Source organism: Ranitomeya imitator, chromosome 5 (assembly GCF_032444005.1).
Source record: "Ranitomeya imitator isolate aRanImi1 chromosome 5, aRanImi1.pri, whole genome shotgun sequence".
Taxonomy (NCBI): domain Eukaryota; kingdom Metazoa; phylum Chordata; class Amphibia; order Anura; family Dendrobatidae; genus Ranitomeya; species Ranitomeya imitator.
In genome coordinates, this window is record NC_091286.1 from 439904323 (window position 1) to 439923786 (window position 19464).

Sequence of the window (19464 nt, forward strand, 5' to 3'; positions counted from 1 at the left end):
TCGTGGGTACATGACTGAGTGTGCAAATCACATATGTCCTGGGGGGGGGGGGGGCGCCAAAATGAATTCTTGCCCCGGGTGCCAGAAACCCTAGATACACCTCTGGGTCTATTAGATAGTATTAGGTCTAAAAGTGCTGCTCCTCTGGTTGGATTCTGCACCAATTGTGAAAGATAATTTTTCTTGGTTATTAGCAGAAACCTGTTGCCTTTATGGGTTTCACAGGTTTCTGTTTCCCAGTTAATATCCGGGTAGTTAAAGTCCCCCATAACCAGGACCTCATTATGGGTTGCAGCTTCATCTATCTGCTTTAGAAGTAGACTTTCCATGCTTTCTGTTATATTTGGGGGTTTGTAACAGACCCCAATGAGAATTTTGTTACCATTTTTCCCTCCATGAATTTCAACCCATATGGACTCGACATCCTCATTCCCTTCGCTAATATCCTCCCTTAAAGTGGACTTTAGACAAGACTTTACATAGAGACAAACCCCTCCTCCTCTCCGATTTTTACGATCCTTTCTAAACAGACTGTAACCCTGTAAGTTAACTGCCCAGTCATAGCTTTCATCTAACCATGTCTCGGTTATTCCCACTATGTCAAAGTTACCTGTAGATATTTCTGCTTCTAGTTCTTCCATCTTGTTTGTCAGGCTTCTGGCGTTTGCGAGCATGCAGTTTAGAGGATTTTGTTTTGTTCCAATCTCCTCACTGTGGATTGTTTTAGAAATGTTCTTACCTCCCTTCTGAGTATGTTTTCCTGGGTCGTCTTTGTTCGAGTCTAATGTTTTTCTTCCCGTCCCCTCTTCTTCTAGTTTAACGCCATCCTTCCCTCCAGCTGCTGGATGTACCGCTGTAAACACTGATCGTCCGCCATTTACTAGCCAGACCTTGGCGCTAGTATTATGTTAGGACTGGCGGAACGCACCAAGTACAAGATGGAATAGAACAAGGTGCGTTCGCAGTCCGAGGTCCACCGTGCAGGAGAAACCCTGCTGCTAGTAAATAGCAGACTATATGGCGGTACACTAAAGTATAAACACGTGGGTTCAACCTCACCCAGCGTGAAGGGAGCAATCCTGTTGAGTCACAGGACTGCGGTACCGCACCTAAAGCGCGAGCAAGTAGTCAGCGTACTTAACCCCGACTGGGATTGAAGTCCGATTAGACCCTTGCTGGCACTACACTGCAACTGGGTGTGTAAGGAAACTAAAAGGAAATATATAATGCACAGGAGTGCGAGCAATGTCGCACTGACGGACACCACCAACCACTGAGGCTTGGGTATGGAAAGCGCAAGGCAAGCGCACGGTGCCGTACAGGCGGACACAGCAAGAGGACGCTGTAATGTGTGTATCGTGCAGATGATAAGTCGGGCGCTAGATAGCTACCAACATCCGCGAGCAGACAACAACTCTAGGGAGGAATATTTAGGAGCTTTCATCCATCGACCTACATCCATCTACACACACACATATATCATAATAGAACAATACTAGCGCATGGCCGTGCGGTCATGCGCAGTTTATATAGTTGCAGCACAGGAAGTGGCCACAGAACTTTTGCCCTTCCAAGACCTGTCAGGAGGGCCAATGAGATGTGCTGCAGCACCTGAGCATGTGACCCTCGATCTCCAACGGGAGACCTTGCCCTGGGCATGCTCAGTGTGTGAAAATAAGGACTTAGTCCCAGGGAAGCTAGCTCGCCGCAAATCAGTGCAGGGTACAACAGGAGAGCCAGAAAAGGCAGCAGTAACCCTCTGCACAGAATCAGTCCCAGCGAGACGCTGGGAGCGACGCCTCCGCTGAGCAGAACCCACTGTGGCCGAAGCAGAATGGGAGACTGCAGCAGACACGGATCGAGATTCCCCCTGTGCAGCAGAGGAAACTCGACTCCTAACACACAGCGTCTGGTGATGTCCATGAGTTCAAGACTTCAGGCAGTCATTGCCAACAAAGGATTTTCAACCAAGTACTAAAAATGAACGTTTTATTTAAAATTATTTAATCTGTCCAATTACTTTTGGTCCCTTTAAAAACAGGGTGGCACATGTTAAGGAGCTGAAACTCCTAATCCCTTCATCCAATTTTAATGTGGATACCCTCAAATGAAAGCTGAAAGTCTGATCTTCAACTGCATCTTAATTTTTTTGTTTAAAATCGATTGTGGTAATGTCTACAGCCAAAATTAGAAAAATGTTTTCTCTGTCCAAATATATATGGACCTAACTGTCTTACTGCCAGAAACTACTGCATAGTGTAGAATAGAGCAGAGCTGAGTGTCTGTATGGAGATGGATAAGAGAGACTGAGTAACTGTAAGTGACCACTGCCATCTGCTGGATCAAACTGAAAGTAAGAGTAGAAAAAGAAAAAGTTGTGTTAGCAGGAACCAAATTGTGCTGGGAGATTTGCAGGGGGAGTGAATTAACCTGCTTAACCTGATCAAGTGACACACAGGAAGGGCTTCCTGAATATAAAAGGCCTGGCCAGGCTGAGAAGGTGGAGTTGGTGCTCCAGGGCAAGTTGTATGCCTGCAAGGTGGGATGCAGCCACCATCAGCACAAAACAGTCTGAGAGCAAGCTGATTTAGTGGGACATACTTGGAGAGCGAAACAGGCAGGACATTGTGAGTCAGTGAGCAGATTCGGATGACCCAGTCAAGGCGTGGCCTCCAGACAATGCTGGTCAAGTACTGAAGACCAGAGCAATGCCGGTCAAGACCTGGAACTCGGATGACACCAGTTAAGAGTCGAAGATCAGCCCCCCATTTTACCAGATCGAGGAAATGCCCATCGGACACTCACCTCAGGTGGTGATTGAAGGACGCGAGTGAGCAGGGCCGTTTGCTTTCAGCACAGACTCATGGTACCAGGTGTGGGCACAGGGAGGCTGCAAATGAGACTGGGCCTAGCTGACAATAAAGAGCCCCAGAAAGCGTTATTACAGAATGCTGTAGATAAGCCCCTGATGCCCGTGGCCTTAGCTCATAGGCGAATTTTGGGGTGACATATTCCCTTTAACTGCTTAACAGCCAGAGGTGGAGCCATCCACCTTCATTAGATTAGTCATCAAGTGTGCAGAAAGATGCGGGACCATCGTCAAAGCCCACATCAAAATCAGGGATACTACCTTTGATGTGAATATCCCTCAAAGGTCAAGAAGGGGTTAATTACAGTATTTAGGAACACCCTCACTTCCACACTGAAAGACATTCATGTATTTTGCCAGTTATTTTATTATTACCGTACATTAAAACAAACTCTTCACCACAGTTTAGATAATAGAACAGGCCTCTATACACTCATCACTGCTACATGATACACAGTGGCTAATAAGTGGTCTAATAAATTCATGCCTAAATAGTTAAGAAAAAGCTTGGAAGATGTCACAATATTTTGTGTCAATTCACCAAATGGTTTCCTATTAGAGATGAGTTGATTAGGGAAATTTGAGTTCACCTGTTCGTGAGGATGTTCATTTCTCAGAGAAGTTATACTCTGGGAATTTAATGTCCCTTATTATGTTCTAAATTATGCTCTACATTTTGCTTATGCTCCCTTACACTCACTTCAGCGCTCATCTTTACAGCCCCCTGTCTCCTCATCATCACGCATCCGATCCTGTCCTCATGTTCATATCATCTCTGCTCACGCAGTATCTCGCATGCTGAACTGGGACTTCTGGCTTTGATAGGGTCCAGGAAGGTTCTGCGCATGATTGCTCATGACAGAGTGACATTTTGCACAGTACTCTCCTGAGCCCTGATCAAAGCCAGAAGTCTCTGCCCAGTATGAGAGGCCCAGGAATTTCAGCACAAAATTAGATGATCGGAAGCTATGACAGGGGCCAGACTGGTGACATGGAGAGCCCGGAGAGCTGAGTAAAAGATTTTTTAATATTTTTATACCCTTTAATGGTTCAGAAATTGTCTTTTGCAGTCCAATTTACTGAATCTGCATGGAAGCAATTCATAAAAAACTGTGTTCTGGCATTTGCTAATTTTTGCAAAATTCAAGTAGAATTCAATTCCACTCATATTTATCTGCTCATCTCTATCTCCAACCTCAAGAGTAACTCATTGCTGGAGAGTTTGTGCTTGTTGCTACCTGATGCCTGATACATAACATGCACAATAGTTAATGCTAGGGCTGAGCCATAAGTTTATGCTTTGTTTTTTACTTCCATTGTACTTTGTTTTATATGTAGAGTATACAGCAAACAAGAAGGCATCTGTCCATGCAGACATTTTTACCTGTTAGCATTCCTTCATTAACAACGCAGCTTCCTGTAATTAATATGGAGTCACAGGGCAAATAGAATTTCCTTCCAGTTAAAACAATAACATCTCCGGGAACCAAATCCTGAGATTCTACTTCTTGTATATCTGAAGAAAAATGTAATTACTATCATTACTTCCACTGCAGAAATTGTACCTTTGGTACAAAATAGTATCTATTCAATACATTTTAGGATACAATATTAAAGCATATTGTTGAGATAGAAATAACAAAGACATTTTTTGGTTTTATATTAATAAAGCTTCATCACTGTTAAAAGCTTCATCACTTGTAATTTTTCTATGCCACAGGCATTGTCTAGTAAACAATATCAAATTGAGCCATAAGGTCTGCAGCGCCAGCACCGCCTCACCACCGCTGCCTTGGTCTTTGCTGACAGCTACTGATTCGTGACACCATGTCTACAGCATGTTACCTCTGTAGCCAAATATTCAACTCAGGTTTCATGCTGCAAAAAGACAATTGAGCTCAGTGATTGGCAGAAGCGGTCACTTTTTGTGGCAGTGAATAGGCAGCGCTAAAGCAGCAGAGAATAAGTAAGGCTCATTGTTTATTCTGTAATGCAATTATGGTATAAAAAATAAATAAAAGTGGAAAATTTCATTAACTCACAACAAACTACTATCCTGAGGCACTGAAACATAAAGTGTTTTATAGAGTTTAATGACTTTATCTGTATACAGTTTAAGCCTTATTATCCTTAATTTTTATTATCCTTAGTTCACAAGTTGTGTTTTGTGGCATTTTTTTTTGCAGGCAAAACCTGCTCTCTTTGCACTAAACAAGCTGCTTAAAAAAGTAGGTTTTTGCTGCATTTTTCAAGCTGATACAATTTAGTGCCTGTTGTTCCTGAGTTTTCTGCACCAAAAACGCAACAAACCCTGATGCCTGTGTTTTTGCACTTACTCATTGCTTTCTATGGGTAAAAAATGTAAAAAAAAAATTGGCAAAAACTCTGAAAAAAGAGACATGCTGCAGTTTTCAAAAATGCAGCAGTTTTCCAATTTAGTCAGGAAAAAACAATGTGTACTCATAAGATTTCTGAAATCTCATAGTTTTTACTGGAACTGTAGAACACAGCATTTATTTGCATTATATAAAAAAAACACAAAAAAAAACAAAACGTGTGAACATAACCTTAAGTTTATCAAGTTAGTTTTGAAAGCAGGAACATCTTTTCTTGTGCAACTACCACATGTGGAGTAACATATCTCATATATCCTAGCAATATGTTATTCTACTTAAACAATAAGGGGATTAAAAAGAATAAGAGGATAAGAGATCCATTCCTAAGCAAAAGTGCATTTTCTGCACAAAAAATTCTATACATATAAATTATCTACCACCCCTGGCAAAAGTTATGGAATCACCGGCCTTGGAGGATGTTCATTCAGTTGTTTAATTTTGTAGGAAAAAAGCAGATCACAGACATGGCACAAAACTAAAGTCATTTCAAATGGCAACTTTCTGGCTTTAAGTAACATTAAAAGAAATCAAGAACAAATAATGTGGTAGTCAGTAATGGTTACTTTTTTTAACCAAGCATACGGGAAAAATTATATATTATGGAATCACTCAATTCTGAGGAAAAAATTATCCAATCACCCTGTAAATTTTCATACCCAAAAAATAACACCTGCATCAAATTAGATCTGGTCGTTAGTCTTCATCTAAAAAGGAGTGAACACACCTTGGAGAGCTGTTGCACCAAGTGGACTGACATGAATCATGGCTCCAACACAAGAGATGTCAATTTAATTAAAGGAGAGGATTATCAAACTCTTAAAAGAGAGTAAATCATCACGCAAATGTTGCAAAAGATGTTGGTTGTTCACAGTCAACTGTGTCTAAAATCTGGACCAAATACAAACAACATGGGAAGGTTGTTAAAGGCAAACATACTGGTAGACCAAGGAAGACATCAAAGTGTCAAGACCGGAAACTTAAAGCAATATGTCTCCAAAACAGGAAATGCACAACAAAACAAATCAGGAACGAATGGGTGGAAACAGGAGTCAACGTCTGTGACCGAACTGTAAGAAGCTGCCTAAAGGAAATGGGATTTACATACAGAAAAGCTAATAGAAAGCCATCATTAACACCTAAACAGAAAAAGACAAGGCTACAATGGGCTAAGGAAAAGCGATCGTGGACTGTGGATGACTGGATGAAAATCATATTCAGTGATGAATCGCGAATCTGCATTGGGCAAGGTGATGATGCTGGAACTTTTATTTGGTGCCGTTCCAATGAGATGTATAAAGATGACTGCCTGAAGAGAACATGCAAATTTACACAGTCATTCATGATATGGGGCTGCATGTCAGGTAAAGGCACAGGGGAGATGGCTGTCACTACATCTTCAATAAATGCACAAGTTTATGTTGATATTTTGGACACTGTTCTTATCCCATCAATTGAAAGGATGTTTGGGGATGATGAAATAATTTTTAAAAATGATAATGCAACCTGCCATAGAACAAAACTGAAAATATTCCTTGAAAAAAGACACATAAGGTCAATGTCATGGCCTGCAAATAGTCCAGATCTCAATCCAATTGAAAATCTTTGGTGGAAGTTGAAGAAAATGGTCCATGACAAGGCTCCAACCTGCAAAGCTGATCTGGCAACAGCAATCAGAGAAAGTTGGAGCCAGATTGATGAAGAGTACTGTTGGACACTCATTATGTCCAGGCCTCAGAGACTGCAAGCTGTTATAAAAGCCAGAGGTGGTGCAACAAAATACTAATGATGTTTTGGAGTGTTTTTTTCTTTGCATGTTTTTCATGTTGCCATAATATTTTCCTCAGAATTGAGTGATTCCATAGTTTTTTCCCTATGCTTGGTTAAAAAAGTAACCATTACTGACTATCACATTTTTTGTTCTTGATTTTCTTTTAGTGTTTCTTAAAGCCAGAAAGTTGCCACTTGCAATGACTTTAGTTTTGTGCCATGTCTGTGATCTGCTTTTTTTCTAAAAAATTAAATGAACTGAATGAACATCCTCCAAGGTCGGTGATTCCATAATTTTTGCCAGGGGTTGTAGATTGCACTCTAGGTCTGATGCAAAATCGTCAGACTTTACTACATTTCACAATATTTAGGAGTGCAATGTTATGAATTTTTCAGCATCATGTTTCCCACTTTAAATGGGAAGTCTCAGCAGCTTCTCAATGAATTGCATTAGCAAAACCTTTTCCTATCTCATATTGGCTTACCTTCTTTGCACATTCTTTCAGCTGGCGTACACTTTTTTATGTTCAGAAGTAAAGATATGACTTTTTGATACTAGATACATTAATGGCCAAAAGTGTGGGCACCATTAAATTTGTTCCAGAAAATGAAGTATTTCTCCTGGAAAATTGTTGCAATTACACATGTTTTGTTATAAACATGTTAATTTCCTTTGTGTGTATTGGAACAACACAAAAAAAAACAGAAAAAAAGGCAAATTGGCTATGATTGGATACAAAACTCCAAAAACTGTCCGGACAAAATTCTTGGCACCCTCACCTTAACATTTGATTGCACACCCTTTTGAACAAAATAACTGCAATCAATCGCTTCCTATCAACAAGCTTCTTACACGTCTCAACTGTTTTTTGGACCACTCTTCTTTTGAAAACTGCTCCAGGTCTCTCATATTTGAGGGGCGCCTTCTCCCAATGCCAATTTTAAGATCTCTCCAAAGATGTTCAATAGGATTTAGATATGCTGTTGGCCTCTTCAGAACTGTCCAGCGCTTTGTTTCTATCCATTTCTGTATGCTTCTTGAAGAATGTTTTGGGTTATTGTCTTGCTGGAACTCCAATGACCTAGGATGCAAATGCAGCTTTATGACAATGGGCACTCCATTGCGACCCAAAATTCTTTGGTAATCTTGAGATTTCATCATGTCTTGCACACAGTTATAACACTCAGTGGCAGAGGCATCAAAACAACCTTAAAGCATCTTCGAACCTCCACCATATTTGATTGTAGGCATTGTGTTCTTTTCTTTGTAGGCCTCATTCTGTTTTTGGCAAATAGTAGAATGATGTACAGTATTTTACCAAAAAGCTCTATTGGTCTCATCTGTTGACAAGACATTTCCCGCAAAGATTTTGGCTTACTCATGTATGTTATGGCAATCTTTTAATGTCTGTGGATGCAGTGGGGTCCTTGTCGGATTCCTGTCACAGCATTAAATTTAATTCAAATGTCAATGGATAGGTCGTGCTGACACCGATGCAATCTGAGCCTGCAGGACAGCTTGAATTTCATTGGAACTTGATTGAGGATGGATATCCTTCATCCAGGCCATCCTGTTTTCCAATCTTTTATCAATTTTTCTATGCCATCCGCATCCAAGGAAATTGCTTACAGTGCATTGGGTGGTATATTTCTTGATTATGTTGCGCACCGTGGACAAAGTAACATCAAATCTCTGGAGATGGACTTGTAACCTTGAGATTATTGATATTTTTCAACAATTTTGGTTCTCAAATCCTCAGATAGTTATCTTTGCCTCTTTCTGTTTTCCAAGCTTAGTGTGGCACACACAGTCACACAATGCAAAGATTGAGTCAACTTCTCTTCTTTTTTCTGCTTTCCAGTGTGATTTTCATACCGCCCACACCAGTTACTTGCCACAGAGGAGTTTGAACAAACATCACATGCTTGAAACAAAGCTGTTACCCACAAGGTTGGAAACTAATAGTCTGTGCTTGCAATGGTATGCTAATGAGTTGCAAGTGCAGAGGGGTGGGTATTGCACTTACATCTCTACTGCTTCATTTCCAATTCCCATCTTCTGCCTAACTCCTATCTATGACTGATAGGGCACTGAAACATGAGTCACCTGTCAGAGACAAGAGGCAGAAAGTGGGTGAGAAATTGGTAGGCATGTAGGAGAGCTGTAAGTGCAGTGTCTGCCCAGTGCACTTGTAACTCACTAGCATACAATTCCAACAATGGATTTCTCTAAAACAGCAAAACAGATTTCCATAAGAAAGGTAAGGATTTACTCAGCATTAAAGCACCTACATACATGCAATTAGTTTCAGGTATAATATCCTGATGAAAAGTGCTGTTTAAAAATTGTACAAAAAATATACATTTAACATGAATGAAGAGTTTACTTTTTTAGTTAAATGTTGAAAAACCGGTGTTTATGTCACTCACCTCCATTTTTGTTAAGTACAGTAACCTTCATACTGTTATGAGATGAAACCATCTTGTGCAATTTTACAGATTGCTAATAAAAAGCATATTAATAAAATTAATTACAACATAAACACACAGGTAATACACATACACTTATCAATAGAGATGAGTGGATTGAGCCGCAGAAGATCGAGTTTGAGATGAATATCCAGAAAATTGCATTTTCACAGTAATTCAAATAACTTGAGACTCAATTTGTGGTTTGCCAAAAAAACCTTGCCTGGCACCATTTCCCAAACTGCTGCAGCATCAGAGAGTGGGCTCACATTGTTTGTGTTATTGCATGGGTCTCCCCATAATGCTCTGCAGCTAATAACGTTTTACTGATTATAATAACTTGTTCAGTACTGTAGAGTACAGTGCTGGTTAATACCTGAGCCATCCCAGATCAGCAATTCCCAGAGGAGCACAGCTTGTATGGAAGAGTTGTTTTTTATCTCCAGAATCACTGGGCAAATCTATCTGTCCTTTAGATTGTAAGATCTTATGATGAGCAGGATCCTCTTTCTCTCGCCTGTAAAGTGTAAGCTCTTATGATCAGCAGGGTCCTCTCTCTCCGTTAGAGTGTAAGCTCTTATGGTTCAGTGGGGTTCTCTCTCTCCTCTCTCTTATATATATTTTCTGAGCAATTACAAGTATAGATGGGCGGACACCTGGATGTTCGAGTCTGGGGGGTTCAGTCCAAAAGTTAAAAGGAATCTGTCAACACAATTTTTTCCTATAATATGCGGCCTCCTCCATCAGGGGCTTATCTACAGCATTCTGTAATGCTGAAGATAAGCCCCCCATGTAACCTGAAAGATAAGAAAAACAAGATAGATTATACTCACCCAGGGGAGGTCCCAGTGCAGTCCGGTTCGATGGGCGTCGCGATCCGGCGCCTCCCATCTTCATACGATGACGTCCTCTTCTTTGCTTCCTGCTGTGGCTCCTGTGCAGGCGTACTTTATCTGCCCTGTTGAGGGCAGCGTAAAGTACTGCAGTGTGGAGGTGCCGGGGAAGGTCAGAGAGGCCCAGCGCCCTCACACTGCAGCACTTTGCTCTGCCCTCAACAGGGCAGATAAAGTATGACTGCGCAGGAGCAGTGGCAGGAAGCAAAGAATAGGACATCATCGTATGGAGATGGAAAGTGCCAGACCCGGATCGCGATGCTCATCGGACCGGACAGAACCGGGACCGCTCTTGGGTGAGTTTAATATAACCTGTTTTTCTTATCTTGCAGGTTACATCGGGGGTTTATCTACAGCATTACAAAATGCTATAGATAACCCCCTGATGGCGGTGGCCATGTCTTATAGGCAAAAATTGGGGTGACAGATTCCCTTTAATGAATGATGCCTGGACCTGAACCCGGACTCTATTCACTTGAATGGGGGACCTTAACATCAACTTTTTTCCACCCTGTCATGTGCATGACAGCGCGGCAACCACTGCTTCTGATCAGCGGTCAATCATTACTGTCGGTGAGAGAACCATGGTTCTGACGCTGTGAAATGACAGCATGAGCCCGCAGCTATTATCGGAGGTATATAATTTACCTTTGGTCACTGGGCCTAGCGAGAGCAGGAATGGCTGTTGGGAATATTCATCAACCAGCTCCTGTGCTCTAAATAAATAATATATATATAAAAAAACTATGTGGGTTCCACTGTATTTTTAATAACCAGCCACAAAAGACTGATAGCTGGGGGCTGCAATCCTCAGCTGCCAGCTTCAGAAAAATTGGTTCTCAATAATAGAGGGGTCCCCACATTGTTTTTTTAATTATTTAAATACATAGGTTTAAAAAACAGCTCGAGGTCCCCCCATTTTTTACATCCAGCCTTGCTAAAGCAGCCAGCTGGGGGCTGGTATTCTCAGGCCCCTGGCCTAAAAATATCAGCCTGCAGCAGGCCAGAAATAGCACAGTTATTAGATGCACCAATTCTAGACTCTTCCCACTTTCCCTGTAGTGGTGGCAACGGAGCGGCGTTAATTACTAATCCAGTAGTTATAATGTAAATAAACACACCGCCAGAATAAAGTATTTTATGTGAAAGAAAAGCAAAACACACTTTTCCTTTTTATTTAAAAATAACACATTCCATTGAGTCCCTCGCCTCCTATAATAATACAAAAATAAAAAAAACAATATCCCTAGCCTGTCCATCATTCAATCTCATGCCGTAATCCATGACTAGAAATAGTTTACAAACTAGACGGTGCCAAGATGCGACCATCCAGGATGAGAACCAATGTTGCGTGAGCTACTGCAAGTGCAGCATTAGTGACTAGCGATGACGTCATCAAGGTTACCACAGGTCACTGAGGCTGTATTCCCAGCCAAGGTGAACTGTGGTGACCTCCCTCTGGTGAGATTAGAGCTAGCACAGTGAGAAAAAGTCTCACGGTGCAGGGGCAAGTGTACCAGAGTTCAAATTCACCGCAGTGAACTCACCTCTGCACCATGAGACTTTTTCTCACTGCGCTAGCGGTGATCTCAACAGAGGGAGGTCACCTTTGTTCATTGGCCAGTCTGGGAATGCAGTCTCAGTGACCCGTGGTAACCTCGATGAGGTCAAAGCGAGTCACTGATGCCGCACTTGCAGCAGTTCATTCTCTCAGTTGTTCTCAGCATGGTCAGTCGCATCTTGGCACTGTCCAGGTTGAAAGCTATTTATCCCCAGACATGGATCATGGTGTGGGACAGCACAATGGATAGGTGAGGGATATTGGTACATTGCATTTTTATTTCATTACACGAAACAAGGGATTCAATGGAATGAGTGTTAGATGAGTGTAACTGTATTTGTTATTCAAAAATAAAAAAAGGAAAAGTGTCTTTTGTTTTTATTTCAAATAAAAGACTTTATACTTGTGTCTTTACAATATAACTAAAGATTAGTAATGAATAGGTGTCTTTTAGACACCTCTGCATTACTAACCCATGGACTTAATTTCACCTGGCAATACAAAGGTGACATCAAGTCCACAAAAATTGAACCTCACTTGCCACCACTACAGGGCAAGTGGTAAGAGCTGGGTAAAGTGCCTGAATTTGCGCATCTAATAGATGCACCTTTTCTGGGCAGCTGCGAGCTGCTATTTTTAGCCTGGTTAGTCTAACATCCATAAAAAGAACAATGTGGGGACTAGAGATGAGCGAACGTGTTCGGAAAACAGTTCATCAATCTCAAATTCGACACGAATGTAGCACATTTGGATTCGTGTTCGCTTTCACAAGCATTTTTACTCAAAGTCAGCAAAAGTAAGTCACAGTTCGGTAAATAATCGTCTTTCCACTAATGTATTTTTTATTACTTTGGCTATGATTGTGGTGCTGTATGATGAGCAGGAGGGCAAGTGGATGAGTTTTATGAGGGGAGGGTGTCTAGGTCAGCAAAGCATGTGGGGAGGTTACAGCAGCAGCATCCTTTTTCTTAAGCCTAATATGGTGTTGCAGCCATGAGGCCCAGTTAGCTACTCCAAATTGTTTCTATTAAATCTGTGTTTCAGTGGCAAATCAGAAGGCCACATTTCTACTTAATAATTGTTAGGTCTAATATAGTGGTGCAGCCATTAGGTGCAATTGGCTACTCCAAATCATTTGTACTAAAACTGTGTTCCAGTGGCAAATCAGAAGGTTATATTTCCATTTAAAAATCATTAGGCATAACAGTGTTGCTCAGGCACACTATCTAAGAAAATAAATAGTGATTGTTCATTTAGTGACAGGCGACTAACAGCTGTGGGCCTAAGGTTGAGAAAACAGCAGAGTACAAGAGGGGAATGCTAATTACAAAATGAGTGGGAAAAAGCGAGGTTGTGATGTAAGGGGGAATAGGCTTGGTGTTTGACATGTACGTGGGTTAGTTGTTAATGTGAATGAAAGCTCAATTGAACAAACACCATCTCGTCCTATCCAAAGACCACTGACAACATCTGTTAAAGGATGGCCTACTCAAGCCACTTTATTTGGCAGCCGCACTGGGATGTGCCTTGTACATGAGGCTCAGAAAGAGCATGTGCTCAAGTAGATGGCAAGCGCTGCATCAAATGGCTTCTATTCATTTTCCTCTACCTTAGCATCACACATAGTACAATCCTCAGAGGTCAGAATGAATGGAATATTGTCGATGTTACTGCTGAATAAAGTTCCAATCCAAACAAAATAAGTGAAAGATGGTGGTTTATTCTACATGTTTCAAAGTATTCAATTACTTCTTCTTCAGGAAATCACCATTTGTATACAGAAAACAGGAAAAAAGTTGCTGTCTAAATAAATCAGATTTTGAAAAAACTGTGCCAATGAAACCACATGACAAACCGTGTCAAAGTTAGTAACATAGTTAGTAAGGCCGAAAAAAGACATTTGTCCATCCAGTTCAGCCTATATTCCATCATAATAAATCCCCAGACCTACGTCCTTCTACAGAACCTAATAATTGTATGATACAATATTGTTCTGCTCCATGAAGACATCCAGGCCTCTCTTGAACCCCTCGATAGTAACATAGTTAAAAGGGTTAACACATGGTGCGGCACATGATATATACAAAATCAGTAGGATCAATATTCATGTTAATAAATGGACAGCATAAATAATATTTTCCTATTTCACAGCTATAAGACCAGAAGCAAAATTAAAAAAGAAAATAATGGAGAGAAGAAAAAAATGTGTTTCGGTAATCCTGGAGGAGAACCGACTCTGAAAAAAACGAGGGAAATCCTCACAAAATGTCTTAACTGTTGAGCTAATTTGACTGGTGAACAAGAAAAAAGAAAGAAGAATGATCAAGGAAAATTATTTATATATAAACATTATTTATAAAAAAAAAGTATAAAATAAAAAACGAAAATTAACAATTTAAAATGGTTAAAAAATGGAGTGATGATTGTAATAAAATTTTAATTTATCAATTTTATAATTAACAGAATTATCAATGAAATTACTGGGCTTTTTGGCTCATGGTTTTCAGAAACATTTGTGAAATTTGAGTATAGCAAAAAAAAAAATATATATATATATACTAGATGGCAGCCCGATTCTAAAGAATCGGGAGTCTAGAATCCATATATACTTTATTTATTCAAATGTAAGAATAATACAATTAATAAATAATAGTAAGAAAGAACAAAAATAATAGGCAGTATATGGAGAAAACACCAAACAAAAGTTCAAAATTGGTGTGAAAATGTCACTGAACCACTTCACAACTAAATATATATAGTTTTGGTAAATGGTATTATCATTTTTTTGACGAAATTCGGCAGGAGCTTGAAGAGCAACGTCACTGGGCCCGCCTCCACGCAGTAGAAACTTGCTGTGAGGTAAAAATTCAAAAATCAAACCAAAATGGCGGGCGGAGTGTGTCACAGTACGGCACGTTTCTGATTGGTCGCTCGCAGCAGGCGGCAACCAATCAGACACTGGACACTGTTGACGTCACTTATCTCCGGACATTAGCTCCGGACATTATCTCCGGACATTAGCTCCGGACAGGAAGTTGGCACAAATTGCAGGAAGTAGTATTCTAGGCAATTATACATTAGATATATATATAATTTATTTAATTATTTTGTATATGAGTGGTGTCAGTGGCAAAAAAAGCCAATTATCAAACCATGGACAAGGTGCGGTTACAGCACCAATGTGGCCAAGACCTGCAAAGTAAAAACCACACTTGCAATGTAGTCGCACCATGAGCCCTTAGAGAAATGTGAAAAAGATGTGACTACATATACTAAAAAACGAAAAACAAACAACGGAAAGATAAAAAAACAGTGGTGGAAGCAGCGCGTTTTATAAAAACAACCAACAGCAGAGAAGAAACACAACGTGATGGCTACAGTCTGAAATTAAAGAAGATATTAATTTACCCCATATGCACCTCAGCATCGGCATGAACGAATTAAGAGGATAAGGAATTTCAATGAAATCAGTGGTATGTCTAAATAAGACACACCCAGTGGTCCTGAATCATGGTGTAGATGAACATGGATGCATGGTAATGTGCAAAGATAGGAGGAAGTCAGCAACATGTGATCAAGTCCCAAAAAGTTAAGTTGTGAACTTATATTTATGACTGGAGCTAAAATAAACCGTAAAAGGTGCTAATGCCAAAATTACACCCCCAAAAAATATTAGAGCAGTGTGAATATTAAGTGATAATATATATGAATCTGGTTAGTAACATAAAATGATAATAGGGACGATGGAACGATCCGTTTGATAAGTAGATTAATAATTCTGATTTAGGTCCAAAAATAATAAATTTTGTGTGAAAATTTTTTTTAAAAATTCTTTTGTAAAAAAAAAATCACAAATGTGAGGACTGAAATGAGGATGAAAAGAAAGTTGATAAATAACTTAAATGATAAATGTTGCTGTAGTATGGCTTCTGAGATTTAATTTAGCCCACATGGTTTCAGAGTGTTTAATCAGTAAATCCAATAGATTTCTTTTCTATTTAATTTCTGTATTCTATTGGGGGTATTTGTAGGAATATGTTCGATAGGGCTAATTTTCAAATCATTGTAATTTTTATTGTGTACGATAGTGCAGTGTCTTGAGAGGCCCTGTAGAAGGAAGCCTTCCCTGATAATGTGTCTGTGGGGATTGAGTCTAAGGCTGTGGTCCCACTTGCAAGTGTCTCACGAGTCTAACGCATCAATACCCGACACTGCTGCCGACACTCAGGACCGGAGCATTCAGCTGCATGTATTTCTATGCAGCCACACACTCTAGTCCTGAGAGCCGGGGCAGTGCCTGTATTCATGCAAGTTTCTCGCATCACACTCGCAAGTGTGACCCCGGCCTAAGGTGTACTGGTTGGGTGGTTCTACCCACATTTTGTTTACTGCATTTACACACAATAACATAGATGATCAGTTGTGCAATTTAAAAATTGATTCATTGGAAAAATGTCCCTTGTGGCAGAAGAAATAATATTCATTGATCTATGATCAATGATATTACAACATAAACAATTTTTTAGTCCACATTTATATATTTCTTTAATTCTAATATTCAGTCTGGGATCATTCATATTAATTGAAGGTTTAAGGCGACGGGGAGATATAATGTTTTTTATGGTAGGAGTCCTACGAAATGTAATACCTGGATTTCTAGGGAGAGTTTTTCCCAAAATGGGGTCTTTTAGTAATATATGCCAATTTTTTGAAAAATGTCTCGTATTTGTCTATGTTGAGAATCAAATTGTGTAATAAAGTTGGACATATATTTGTTCACCGTTGTTTTTTTGTTCTTATTCATCAGTAAGAAGTCTACTCTTGACTAATCACCAAAGAGTTTTCGTATGCACGTTTAATTAGCTGATTTTGGTAATTCTGAATGGAAATACTCTCCTGTAGGATAGCAGCTTGATGTTTAAAATCCTCATCTAGACTACAATTTTTTCTAGTTTTACAAAATTGATTGTTAGGAATATTGTTGAGCCACTTGGTGTAATGGCTGCTTTTGTAATGTATGTACAGTGGATATGGAAAGTGTTCAGACCCCTTTAAATTTTTCACTCTTTGTTTCATTGGAACCATTTGGTAATTTCAAAAAAAGTGAATCTTTTTCACATTAATGTACACTGTACATCCCATCTTGACTGAAAATAAAACAGAAATGTAGAATTTTTTGCAAATTCATTAAAAAAGAAAAACTGAAATATCACATTGTCATAAGCATTCAGACCTTTTGCTCAGTATTGAGTAGAAACACCCTTTTGAGCTAGTACAACCATAAGTCTTCATGGGAATGATGCAACAAGATATTTACACCTGGATTTGGGGATGATCTGCCAATCTTCCTTGTAGATCCTCTCTAGTTCCGTCAGGTTGGATGGTGAACATTGGCGGACAGCCATTTTCAGGTCTCTCCAGAAATGTTCAATTGGGTTTAATCAGGGCTCTGGCTGGGCCAGTCAAGAATGGTCACAGAGTTGTTCTGAAGCCACTCCTTTGTTATTTTAGCTGTGTTCTTAGGGTCATTGTCTTGTTGGAAGGTGAACCTTCAGCCAAGTCTGAGGTCCAGAGCACTGTGGAAGAGGTTTTCATCCAGGATATCTCTGTACTTGGTCGCATTCATGTTTCCTTCAATGACAACCAGTTGTCCTATCCCTGCAGCAGAAAAACACCCTCATAGCATGAAGCTGCCACCACTATGTTTCACTGTTGGAATTATTTTAGGCAGGTGATGAGCAGTGCCTGGTTTTCTCCACACATACCACTTAGAATTATCACCAAAAAGGTCTATCTTCATCTCATCAGACCAGAGAACCTTATTTCTCATAGTCTGGGATTCCTTCATGTATTTTTTTTAGTAAACTCTATGGGGGCTTTCATGTCTTGCACTGGGGAGAGGCTTCCATTGGGCCACTCTGCCGTAAAGGCCTAACTGGGGCAGGGCTGCAGTGATAGTTGACTTTGTGGAACTTTCTCCCATCTCCCTACTGCATCTCTGGAGCTCAGCCACAGTGATCTTGGGGTTCTTCTTTACCATTCTCACCAAGGCTCTTCTCCCAAGATTGCACAGTTTGGCTGGATGGCCAGGTCTAAGAATACTTCTGGTGGTATCAAAACTTGTTTCATTTAAGGATTATGGAGGCCACTGTGCTCTTAGGAACCTTGAGTACTGCAGAAATTCTGTTGTAATCTTAGCCAGATCTGTGCCTTGAAAAATTATGTCTTTGAGCTCTTTGGCTAGTTCCTTTGCCCTCATGATTTTCATTTGTTCTGACATGCACTGTTAACTGTGAGGTCTTATATAGACAGGTGTGTACCTTTCCAAATCAAGTCCTATCAGTTTAATTAAACACAGCTAGACTCCAATGAAGGAGTAGAACCATCTCAATAAGGAGCACAAGGAAATTGACAGCATGTGACTTAAATATGAGTGTCTGAGCAAAGGGGGGTCTGAATACTTATGACCATGTGATATTTCAGTTTTTCTTTTTTGTTAAATTTGGAAACATTTCTACATTTCTGTTTTTTTTAGTCAAGATGGGGTGCAAAATGTACATTAATGTGAAAAAATGAACTTTTTTGAATTTACCAAATGGCTACAATGAAACAAAGAGTGAAAAATTTAAAGGGGTCTGAATACTTTTCTTACCCACTGTAGCTGTTCCTATCAACTTCCTTGAAGAAGGTTTTGCTGAGGATAGAGTTATCTTTTGAAAATATGGAAATATCCAAAAAATTTATGCTAGCATAATTGTAGAGAGGGGGTGGGAAGAAAGACCCCAATCAATATTTTTTATATGTTTGATGAATATTTCGATATCGTTATTGGTATTGTCCCAAATAAAAAATAAGTAATCAATGAACATTTTGTATAGATTAAATTGTTTGCACCAGGTGTCATTTAAAATAAATAATTCCTCAAAAATCCCCATGAAAAAGTTAGCATAAATAGGTGCTACTTTTGAGCACATTCCAGTGCCCTTTACTTTATTATAGTGATGTCCCTCAAAAGTGACATAACTATTCTCCAATAAAAATTTCAAACCTTTCAAGTTTGAAGTTTTTTTGGTCGGAAGATATTCTAGTGTCCAGGGTAAGATAGCTATTGAAGCAAATTAAACCAAAATTATGCAGAATATTAGAATAAAGTGATAATACATCCATCGTAAAAAAACACATATTGTGGTTTCCAGTAAATCCCGAGTAAAATTTGAATATAATGTGTGAAGTCTCGTAGAAAACTATCTAATTTAGAAACAAGTAGTTGCATTTTTCTATCAATGTATTCAGAAAGATTACTGGTAAGTGAATTGATTCCTGAAGTAATCGGGAGATTGGAAGGGTCCTTGTGAATTTTTGGTAAGTGATAGAAAAAAGGAATTGACGGGTGTTTTACAAACAGAAATTTATTTTCTTTTTTGTTGAAAATGTTATTGACAACTCTTTCCATGATCAGATTATTATAATTAAGTATCAATGAAGGTAAAATATCAGTGGAGGTTTTGG

At 39.6% G+C, this 19464-nt stretch overlaps 1 protein-coding gene across 2 annotated transcripts in view; it reads right to left on the reverse strand.

Moving 5' to 3' along the window:
• LOC138638122 (probable cation-transporting ATPase 13A4) overlaps positions 1-19464 on the reverse strand; it is a 492614-nt gene that overhangs the window by 264500 nt on the left and 208650 nt on the right. For both annotated transcript variants that reach the window (XM_069727146.1, XM_069727145.1), the window contains exons 8-9: positions 9463-9535; positions 4254-4385 (exon numbers count right to left, since the gene is read on the reverse strand). In XM_069727146.1, coding sequence (XP_069583247.1) covers positions 4254-4385; positions 9463-9535 — 205 coding nt within the window. The remainder of the gene's footprint in view (positions 1-4253; positions 4386-9462; positions 9536-19464) is intronic.